We start from the raw sequence: 12,088 nt of genomic DNA on the forward strand, positions 1-12,088 counted from the left end.
CTTTATTTTTTTGAGCAGTGTATATATGACACTCTTCTAGATGTGGAGTACTGCCTATAGGTACCCCCCTGTCAAGAATCCAGTTGGACATTGTTGCTTTACAACTCTTTTAGCTAGACGGCTAATAATACAGAACTGGAACATGGCAGCTCCCCCATCTTATAAATATTGGGTTAGAGATGTGTTGTGCTCTCTGAAACTAGAAAAAATTCAATACACGTGGGAACCCCAAACTGTTTTATGAGGCTTGGGCTCCATTCCGGTCTTACTTCAAACAGTCCATCCTCTGATGGCATTCATATTAAAACTAAAATAAGTCTGTATTTGACTCCCCTGTGACTTAAGGGTTGGATGAGCATTTCTTTGTGTTTTTTTTTTGGGGGGGGGGGGTTTAACTTGTCTAAAGTACGGTATCTTTAAAGCAAATTTTATTTTATTTAAAAAAAATTATAGTTGAGTATATTATTTATATTGTTTCGTGTTGTCTTGTGTGTAAAACTGAATAAACAGTTTTCAAAAAGGTCAAATTAAAATATATACAAGATATGTATGTTATCTATGTAGTGTAGATGGGCCTACATTATGTTAGCCATGCAGCTCCTGTTTAAGACGTGTGTAAAAACCCCTCCATGTGTCCATGCCATCATGAGGGGCATCATGAAAGGAGAGAAGAACTTCTGGGAATACACTGGTGAACCTCGTATACACAAGTTATTTGCCTGTAACAATGGCCTGTTTTCCTGTTTGATGTGTTGAATACCCAAGTCCTCCGTAGGCTACCCTTACCCTAGGCCTACTATAATGACAGCTCATTTAAACCAAGGCTGGATTCAGAAATAAATACTGGCAATACTTTACTTGAAGCCTGCAAGTATAATGCTTTTTAACTTGTTATAAGCACGTATGAGCCTTTATAATGTCTAATAATAAAGTGTATAATATGTTGTCTCTATGGATCAACAATTCAACTAAGAAACAACGTGCTGAATGTAGACCACCCTATAAAAGAACAATCACCTCAAAAGGCCAAGTTTAAAGAATCAGCAGCAGCTGAAAGGTCAATAGTTATTTTTAGGAGTTTTGAGTCATGCCTAGCCCTCTAGACCAGTCACGACAGGCTGCAAACAAAAGACTGTGTTCAAGCAGCAAAGCCCTTGAATGAACAGTCACCCAAACAGGGGCCTGATGTCTCCCTGTACCACAGGGCATCACACAGAGAGGAGCGGAGATGAGTGGAGTGGAAAGGAAAGCAGAGGAGAGGCAGAGCAGGATAAAAGCCATCATGTCGCCTCGCATCAAGAGACCTGAACAACAATCCCCCGGTACAAAGAGGTACAAAGGGCTGACGGTTCAAAAAGGTAAAATAGACACTAAATTGCTTCTGTCTAAAGAATCCCAAAGAGTCCAAACTTTCCAACTTGAAATGGACCATGTGGGCTCGTCCTAGGCTGTGTCTCAACATGTTGTCTAAGGCCCATAGGGCTCTGGTCAAAAGTAGTGCACTATGTAGGGAATAGGGTACCATTTAGGATGACACGTTTCTATCCACCCACCGTCCAATCCAGGCAGCCTCCTCTATAGGATCAGAGTGCCATTTAATGGTTGAACGAACATTACATTACATTACATGACCTGAACAGCAAGCATGTTACTGTGGTGTTGGTGGCTAGGAGAAATCCATTATGTTTATGCTGCACAGGCACAGTTCAACACAGAGTAAACTGGAGGTTAAATGGGACATGGTTTCCACTGTGTATCACTATAGATTTAAGCATCAAGTCATCTTTCAGACACTTAATCACGAAAGGGACAGTTCACAATGGCTTTATCTGAGACAGTGATTAAATAAGTCTAGAGATGGGGCTGGGAGCTGAGGATCGGTACTGGGGTGGGGATGGGAGCTGAGGATGGGTACTGGGGTGGGGATGGGAGCTGAGGATGGGTGCTGTGGTGGGGATGGGAGCTGAGGATGGGTGCTGGGTTGGGGATGGGAGCTGAGGATGGGTGCTTGGGTGGGGATGGGAGCTGAGGATGGGTACTGGGGTGGGGATGGGAGCTGAGGATGGGTACTGGGGTGGGGATGGGAGCTGAGGATGGGTGCTGGGGGTGGGGCTGGGAGCTGAGGATGGGTACTGGGGTGGGGATGGGAGCTGAGGATGGGTGCTGGGGGTGGGGCTGGGAGCTGAGGATGGGTGCTGGGGGTGGGGATGGGAGCTGAGGATGGGTGCTGGGGGTGGGGATGGGAGCTGAGGATGGGTGCTGGGTGCTGGGGGTGGGGATGGGAGCTGAGGATGGGTGCTGGGGGTGGGGATGGGATGGAAGCTGAGGATGGGTGCTGGAGTGGGGATGGGAGCTGAGGATGGGTGCTGGGGGTGGGGATGGGATGGGAGCTGAGGATGGGTGCTGGGGTGGGGATGGGAGAAAGGTTGGGTGCTGGGGGTGGGGATGGGATGGGAGCTGAGGATGGGTGCTGGGGTGGGGATGAGAGCTGAGGTTGGGTGGTGGGGTGGGGATGGGAGAAAGGTTGGGGGGTGGGGATGGGATGGGAGCTGAGGATGGGTGCTGGGGTGGGGATGGGAGCTGAGGTTGGGTGCTGGGGATGAGTGCTCGGGATGGGGCTGGAAGCTGAGATTGGGTGCTGGGGATGCGGGCTGGGAACTCAGATGTCCCTCCACATAAGGTTAAGCATATTGGGGCAATAACTATAGCAGAGGGCATCTTGGGTCAGTAACTATAGCAGAGCACATCTTGGGTCAGTAACTATAACAGAGGGCATCTTGGGACAGTAACTATAGCAGAGGGCATATTGGGACAGTAACTATAGCAGAGGGCATCTTGGGACAATAACTATAGCAGAGGGCATCTTGGGACATTAACTATAGCATAGGGCATCTTGGGTCAGTAACTATAGCAGAGCACATCTTGGGTCAGTATCTATAGCAGAGGGCATCTTGGGACAATAACTATAGCAGAGGGCATATTGGGACATTAACTATAGCAGATGACATCTTGGGACAGTAACTATAGCAGAGGACATCTTGGGACAGTAACTATAGCAGAGGGCATCTTGGGTCAGTAACTATAGCAGAGCACATCTTGGGTCAGTATCTATAGCAGAGGGCATCTTGGGACAATAACTACAGCAGAGGGCATCTTGGGACATTAACTATAGCAGAGGGCATCTTGGGACAGTAACTATAGCAGATGACATCTTGGGACAGTAACTATAGTAGAGGACATCTTGGAACAGTAACTATAGCAGAGGGCATCTTGGGACAGTAACTATAGCAGAGGGCATCTTGGGACAGTAACTATAACAGAGGACATCTTGGGACAGTAACTATAACAGAGGGCATGTTGGGACAGTAACTATAACAGAGGGCATCTTAGGACAGTAACTATAACAGAGGGCATCTTGGGACAGAACTATTGCAGAGGGCATCTTGGGACAGTAACTATAACAGAGGGCATCTTGGGACAGTATCTATAGCAGAGGGCATCTTGGGACAGTAACTATAGCAGAGGGCATCTTGGGACAGTAACTATAGCAGAGGACATCTTGGGACAGTAACTATAACAGAGGGCATCTTGGGACAGTAACTATAGCAGAGGGCATCTTGGGACAGTAACTATAACAGAGGACATCTTGGTACAGTAACTATAACAGAGGGCATCTTGGGACAGTAACTATAACAGAGGACATCTTGGGACAGTAACTATAACAGAGGGCATCTTGGGACAGTAACTATAGCAGAGGGCATCTTGGGACAGGAACATGACTAAAGCTCCAGAGTTGTGAAGTTAGATTGAACCAGTAGAAGAACCCAGGAGTTTCACAACTACTCTGGTGGAAGAGGACTTTTTTCTGTGATGTCTGGCTGCTCATGGCTGAACAGATGGCAGTTTAAAGAACTTTGATTTCCTTGAAGAGGAAAACACCTTGCTCATTAAGCGATTATAATGACATGTTGTACACACCTCTCCCCACCATCTATGGCTGTGTCCAAAATGGAACACTATTCCTTGTTATTATAGACATCGCTATGCAGGCCCTGGTCAAATGTTGTGCACTAAATAGGGAATAGGGTGGGTGCCAATGTCTCATAGTACTTACCCAATTAATAGCAGTGCTGCACAGACGATGATGAATCCAATTGTGTATTTCAGAGCATTTTTCACTTGCTGTAATGAAAGACAGAATTATTAATACTGTGATTATTAATCAGGAATGTAACCATATCTAATTCTTCAATGGGGTTGGTTGGGGGGGCGGGTGTGTGTGTGTGTGTGTGTGTGTGTGTGTGTGTGTGTGTGTGTGTGTGTGTGTGTGTGTGTGTGTGTGTGTGTGTGTACGTTTGAGGTGAGTGGCTGGCTAACTAATTCCATATTCCATTTAGTGAGGGGACAATGGAGTGTGAGTGGAATCCAGAGTCCCGTTCAACCTGCCAAAGACTCTCAGAGTGGTCACACACACACACACACACACACACACACACCTTACTCCCAGCGCTGTTATTAAAGGGTGCTTTGAAAGTAATGATTCAAAAGAACTCCTTGGCTGTGAGAGGAAGTGCTTCTGTCAGCTCCAAACCAACCCAGAGGAAAGGGAAGAAGCTCACCGTGGCATGTAATCTATATAATCACTACCGTGTCCTTTGGAGACCAATATATGACATTTCAGCAATATTCAGTTTAAGATGAAGAGGGGGGTGGTCTATTCCTATGGGCTTTGGCTTTTTCTACACTTAACTTACAGAGGCCAAGTATACGTAATAATAAAGAGTCGACAGTAAAGTCTCAACTATATCCTTTTCTTCTTGCTTTTCTACAGTATGTAGTTCTATAGGGATACTGTACGCTTTCTACAGTATGTAGTTCTATAGGGATACTGTATGCTTTTCTACAGTATGTACTTCTATGGGGATACTGTATGCTTTCTACAGTATGTAGTTCTATAGGGATACTGTACGCTTTCTACAGTATGTAGTTCTATAGGGATACTGTATGCTTTTCTACAGTATGTAGTTCTATAGGATACTGTATGCTTTTCTACAGTATGTAGTTCTATAGGGATACTGTATGCTTTTCTACAGTATGTAGTTCTATAGGATACTGTATGCTTTTCTACAGTATGTACTTCTATAGGGATACTGTATGCTTTTCTACAGTATGTACTTCTATAGGGATACTGTATGCTTTCTACAGTATGTAGTTCTATAGGGATACTGTACGCTTTCTACAGTATGTAGTTCTATAGGGATACTGTATGCTTTTCTACAGTATGTAGTTCTATAGGATACTGTATGCTTTTCTACAGTATGTAGTTCTATAGGGATACTGTATGCTTTTCTACAGTATGTAGTTCTATAGGATACTGTATGCTTTTCTACAGTATGTAGTTCTATAGGGATACTGTATGCTTTTCTACAGTATGTTGTTCTATAGGATACTGTATGGTTTTTCCTACAGTATGTAGTTCTATAGGGATACTGTACGCTTTCTACAGTATGTAGTTCTATAGGGATACTGTACGCTTTTCTACAGTATGTAGTTCTATAGGGATACTGTATGCTTTTCTACAGTGTAGTTCTATAGGATACTGTATGCATTTCTACAGTATGTAGTTCTATAGGGATACTGTATGCTTTTCTACAGTATGTAGTTCTATAGGATACTGTATGCTTTTCTACAGTATGTACTTCTATAGGGATACTGTACGCTTTTCTACATTATGTACTTCTATAGGGATACTGTACGCTTTCTACAGTATGTAGTTCTATAGGGATACTGTATGCTTTTTTACAGTATGTAGTTCTATAGGATACTATACACTTTCTACAGTATGTAGTTCTATAGGGATACTGTACACTTTATTTGTAGCATAGAGCTTTAAGTATCACTTCTGTATCTATTTTGGGGGATTGTGATATATTAATATTGACTGAGTGTCTTAATTGAGAGTGATGTGTTTACATTCAGCCTCTGGTTGGTCAGTGTTTTCCTTGCTATATTGTATTTACTTTGCCACCATGGCCTTTTTTTGCCTTTACCTCCCTTATCTCACCTCATTTGCTCACATCGTATATAGACTTGTTTATACTGTATTATTATGTGTCGAACTGCTTTGCTTTATCTTGGCCAGGTCGCAATTGTAAATGAGAACTTGTTCTCAACTTGCCTACCTGGTTAAATAAAGGTGAAATAAATAGAAACATGTAAAATTAGGAATGCAATCTCTCACGATATGTGGGACCGATGGGATTAAGTCCAAAATAAGGAATAATACAGTGTTAACCTTCCTTAATCCAGAGACAGACAGCTAGTGACTGCTGTTCATAGCCAAGGTCAATGTGTGTGTGTGTGTGTGTGTGTGTGTGTGTGTGTGTGTGTGTGTGTGTGTGTGTGTGTCTAGAGTACAGTAAGAGGACAGGTAGCAGCAGTCTTACTGAACACTTGTTGATGTTGTCATCATCCTTCTCCTCATAATAGAAGTAGACAAAGGGGATCCACAGGAAGACACAGAACAGGAGGAGAGAGTACAGTGCTGTAGGGAGAGAGAGAGTTGAATCAACTTCATTTCCACTTTTAATCAAACAAAAAATATATGTTTTTCCTACTGATCACGTTGAAACAGTGTGGATAACTGTTTGGATTTAACAAAAAGTTATGAATGTAAAGAAATTGATGGAATCGTTATTAAAAAAAATTGTTTAAATTCAAAGTACTTTTAACATAAATCCAATGGCTTTGAATTCCCGTTGGTTGACAACTCAGTCCGCTGGGTGATCTACAAAGACTCACATATGACTGTGTAATGCAAATACACAAGGTCCTGTCAGGATGGGTTGGTAGAGCATGGTGAATACACATGGTCCTGTCTGCTAGAGCATGGTGAATACACATGGTCCTGTCTGGTAGAGCATGGTGAATACACATGGTCCTGTCTGGTAGAGCATGGTGAATACACATGGTCCTGTCTGGTAGAGCATGGTGAATACACATGGTCCTGTCTGGTAGAGCATGGTGAATACACATGGTCCTGTCTGGTAGAGCATGGTGAATACACATGGTCCTGTCTGGTAGAGCATGGTGAATACACATGGTCCTGTCTGGTAGAGCATGGTGAATACACATGGTCCTGTCTGGCTGGGTTGGTAGAGCATGGAGCTTGCATTGACAAGGATAGTGGGTTTGATTCCCAGGGCTACCCATACGTATAATGTATACACGCATGACCATAAATTGCTTTGGATAAAAGCTTCTGCGAAAATTGTATATATTAACATATATTAGTATATATTAAGACGTTTCTTGAGTCATCTTGCGGGTGAATTAAATTAACTTGAATTGGCAAAATGTGGAGAATTGACATTAACATTACATATAATTTTTCTTCAGAAGGTTATGCAAATTGAGAATCATTTGATAGAGTGCAGTGTTGCTTTGGGGACCAACGTGAGGGTCAAAAATAAAGTGGTGGTCTCTGCTTAATTAACAAATGTATTTTTATTACATTTTTTACATCTTGTTGACTGAATTAATGCCTTATTTATTTATTTTTTTATTTCACCTTTATTTAACCAGGTAGGCAATGATTAGATAGGCCTAGAAGATCTCCCATCTGTGTTGTGTGGTTTTGTTATCATCTGATTACTGCAACAGGCTGTGTTATCATCCGATTACTGCAACAGACGGTGTTATCATCCGATTACTACAACAGGCTGTGTTATCATCCGATTACTGCAACAGGCTGTGCTATCATCCGATTACTGCAACAGGCTGTGTTATCATCCGATTACTGCAACAGGCTGTGCTATCATCCGATTACTGCAACAGGCTGTAAGAGGAGGACTGAGGAGTTATACAACCCAGTGTACAAGTCTATCTTCCGAGACCACAGTTTACGTCACCATGAAGTCAAAAGCACCATGAAAGCAACAGCATTCATGCCAAGGGAAAATGTGAGAAAAACATGGCAAAGGAATGATATTAAAACATTGAGGGGATCGGTTGGGCTCAGTGGAGGGGCAGTTTCCTGGACCCAGATTAGGCCTAAAACTACTTCTGAACTAAAAAGCACACTCAACGGAGAATCCCCATTAAAAATGCTTTTTAGTCCAGGATCAGGCTGAATCTGTGTTCGGGAAACCACCCTTCAATGTTTCCATAGCTAAACATAAACACAAAGTTCTGAGTACAACAAAGATGTGTGAAATAGCAGAGGACCCTTCCAGAGGCCAGAAGTTGTTGGCACAGCAAAACAACATCTAATGTGCTAACAACAGCTGCTGAAAGTATCTGACGGTCTCCAGGCCGTGAGGGGAATAAAAACGCTCTCTCTCAAAATGTTTCACATTCCCTTTGCGTTCTTGTTAAAGGTGCTGCATTGTGATTTCAGAAAAGGTCTATAATACATATGCAGTAATAGTTGTATGATAGTGTTTCACACTATTACTTACGCACCAGTGCAGTGAAAATGTGTTTTTTTTCGCATTGTTTGTAACTTATTTTGTACATAATGTTCATGCTACCATCTTTCATGACCCGAAAAGAGTTTCTGAACAGAACAGCGACTACTCCCCTCAAACTGGACAAAGATTTTCCCTTTAATGAGTCTGACGCAAAGGATATAATGTTTCTCCCGGACAAGGTCCAAATCCCCGTCATTTGCATGAAGAAAAGAAGGAGATACAGGGGTGCAGATCAGGGTGCCTTGTAAGAATTCGTAGGCAAGTGGCTAAATGCTCATCCAGAAGTGGCGCTCCTAGTGGCCGGGGACTTTAATGCAGGCAAACTTAAATACGTTTTACCTCATTTCTACCAGCATGTCACATGTGCAACCAGAAGAAGAAAAAAAACTATAGACCACCTTTCTCGACACACAGAGACACATTCAAAGCTCTCCCTCACCCTCCATTTGGCAAATCTGACCAGAATTATATCCTCCTGATTTCTGCTTAAAAACTAAAGTAAAGCAGGAAGTACCAGTGACTCGCTCAATACAGAAGTGGTCAAATGACGCGGTTGCAAAGCTACAGGACCGTTTTGCTAGCACAGACTGGAATATGAATGAATGGAATGGCATTGAGGTGTATACCATCTCATACCACCGGCTTCATCATAAAGTGCATCAACAACGTCATCCCCACAGTGACCGTACGTACATATGTGGCAGGGTTTGCAAACTATTACCGACTACAAAGGGAAACCCAGCCGCGAGCTGCCCAGTGATGCAAGCCTACCAGACGGGCTAAATCAAATCAAATCTAACTGCCTTTTATGCTCGCTTCGAGGCAAGCAACACTGAAGGATGCATGAGAGCACCAGCTGCTCCAGACGAATGTGTGATCACGATCTCCGTAGCAGAGGTGAGCAAGACCTTTAAACAGGTCAACATTCACAAGGCCGCAGGGCCAGACGGATTACCAGAAGCGGTACCGGAGCGCCAAGTCTAGGTCCAAAAGGCTCCCTAACCGCTTCTACCCCCACGCCATAAGACTGCTGAACACTTAATCAAATGGCTACCCCCCCCCCCAGTTTTGACACTGCTACTACTCACTGCTTATCTATGCATAGTCACTTTACCCCTACCTACATGTACAAATGACCTCGACTGACCTGTCGAGGTAATTTGACTCGGTACCGAGTCAACCTGTCAACCTGACCTGTTGAGGTACATTGACTCAGTAAAAGTATTACCATTTTATTATTTACTTTACATTAGTTTATTTTGTAAATACTTTATTAAATCTGCATTGATGGTTAAGGGCTTGTAAGTAAGCATTTCATGTTAAGGTCCTGTTGTATTTGGTGCATGTGACAAATACAATTTGATTTGATTGTTTGTGATATTGGCCTCGAAATGGGAAAGATGTTTTGACTAGGTGGTTGTGTTATCTAGTGGAAATCCCTCTATCGTTTCCTGGTTGTGTTATCTAGTGGAAATCCCTCTATCGTTTCCTAGTTGTGTTATCTAGTGGAAATCCCTCTATCGTTTCCTGTTGGCTCAATTTCACTTTATGTGAGAAAACAAGCACTGAATACTATAGGGAATCATTGTATCATCTAAATCACTGTTAAATATCTTCAAAAAATACAAAAGAATATAATGTTTTTCCAGCTGTTTGAAGCTGGTGGACCAAAACAGAAAGTAAAAGGTTCAAGTGCGAGTCTCCGCCATGTTACGGGGAAATGGGATTCTGGGGAGGAGGGAGATTTGTTTTAAATGCAGCCTAGTGCTAAGTGAATTGCAAGATATTTCACAGTGATTCAGATGGTATAATGACTCCCTACACTAATCAGTGCTTGTTTTCTCACATAAACCGTTCAGAATTTTAGCAACCAGGAAATTAGCTATATATATATATATATATATGACAGCCAAAGTCAGAACAGCTTTCCCACAGATGCCGGCGGGAGAAATCAATAGACGAATGTCACAGCCGATCACAACACTGGCATGTAAGTAATACTGTGAAACACTATCATTACAAAATTACTGCAGATATGGACATTTTGTGAAATTAAAATGCAAAACTATAAAATACTATCATATAGTCTCTCTCTATCCATCCCTCTCTGTCAGACAGTACACTATGATCATCACATCCCCATTACTTCACCAGATCAAAGCGGCTGTATTCTCCAGTCCATTCCTTTCCTGCACTCAGACACAGAGTAGCCTAGCGCGTAGGCATACATAACACGAAGCTCTATTTCACTAGTGGGATACATCTGACAATGAGGCTCCCTCCTCCACTCGCAAACATGATTTGATAAAAGTATTCTTCAAGGATATGATGACAGAGATGTTTATTAGCTTGGATTCCTCTCATTGTCAATAACAAACAAACAAACAAACAACATTAAATCAGTGCAATAGACTACTGTTGGGGCTCTGCAGTGGCCAGCATCCACCTAGTAGCATGAACATGCCCAACAGATGCACAGCAATCAGCATCATGTTGAAGAGGTTAGTCATTCTAGACAACTAGAGGGACTCATGTTGTGTCCATGTAGACCTATAGTCTAATCACCTCCAAAGGAAGGCTCTTTAAGAGCAGGACTAGTAATCTAGAATCATGTAAACTTATTAGACCATTTGTGATGTAAAAGACAAAACAGATCCTTTTTCACAGCACTGTGTAACCATTTCACAGTACACCTTCTGTAGAGACCCATTCACTCATCTAGACGTGGCTGTGGGGTGGTTGGAGCCTCTCTCTCACATGGCCCGTCAAGTTAGCCAGGTGTGTCTGGGGGTGATTACGGCCATCTATTGTATTTCATGAACATGTGTACAATGTCTAGACAACAGTGACCCATCCACTTAGCTACATGTGGCTGGGGGTGATTACGGCCATCTATTGTATTTCATGAACATGTGTACAATGTCAAGACAACAGTGACCCATCCACTTAGCTACATGTGGCTGGGGGTGATTACGGCCATCTATTGTATTTCATGAACATGTGTACAATGTCAAGACAACAGTGACCCATCCACTTAGCTAGATGTGGCTGGGGGTGATTACGGCCATCTATTGTATTTCATGAACATGTGTACAATGTCAAGACAACAGTGACCCATCCACTTAGCTACATGTGGCTGGGGGTGTGTTTCTTTCACATGGCCCATCAATTTATACAAGTGTGTCTGGGTAAGCATGATCTAATAATGACAAAATATTTATACCTGGACACTTTCTGTTATGCAAGTAACTGTACCGTTTAACCCTGCTGTATCCTGTGAATGTGACAAATAAACTTTATTGATATAGTGTGTGTTTACCAGAGACGGTAAAGTGAAGAACAACGTGACCTGCACCAAAGTCAGATCAGGATGTAGGCCAAGAACTAGATAGAGTTTTCCCTATTGTAGGCTACTACTTTTACCACGTTTAGTTTTGAAATCTTTGGTTAGTTATACTACACTTCCTTACTCACTCTGTTTAGCACATGGCCTCACATGTGAATCCTTAAAGAAATGGGTGGGGCTAAGGCTTAAGGGTGTGAAAGATGATAAATGAGTGTAGACAAAGAGCTCTCCTGTAGGTATACCAAAACATTCAAGGGCCATTTTCTCAAAA

At 42.6% G+C, this 12,088-nt stretch overlaps 2 protein-coding genes across 2 annotated transcripts in view; both read right to left on the reverse strand.

The window, feature by feature from the left end:
- Window positions 1–6,538, reverse strand: part of LOC139413616 (lysosomal cobalamin transport escort protein LMBD1-like) — a 132,135-nt gene extending 125,597 nt beyond the window's left edge. The window contains exons 1-2 of the mRNA XM_071161225.1: window positions 6,447–6,538; window positions 4,115–4,182 (exon numbers count right to left, since the gene is read on the reverse strand). The gene's annotated coding sequence lies outside the window, so the exon portion shown is untranslated. The remainder of the gene's footprint in view (window positions 1–4,114; window positions 4,183–6,446) is intronic.
- On the reverse strand, window positions 1,852–2,718 carry LOC139410733 (uncharacterized). Its single transcript, XM_071156221.1, has one exon. The coding sequence runs from the start codon at window positions 2,716–2,718 to the stop codon at window positions 1,852–1,854; it is 867 nt and encodes a 288-aa protein (XP_071012322.1).
- Window positions 6,539–12,088: the final 5,550 nt, after the last annotated feature.

The sequence above is a fragment of the Oncorhynchus clarkii genome, chromosome 1 (assembly GCF_045791955.1).
Source record: "Oncorhynchus clarkii lewisi isolate Uvic-CL-2024 chromosome 1, UVic_Ocla_1.0, whole genome shotgun sequence".
Classification (NCBI taxonomy): Eukaryota; Metazoa; Chordata; class Actinopteri; order Salmoniformes; family Salmonidae; genus Oncorhynchus; species Oncorhynchus clarkii.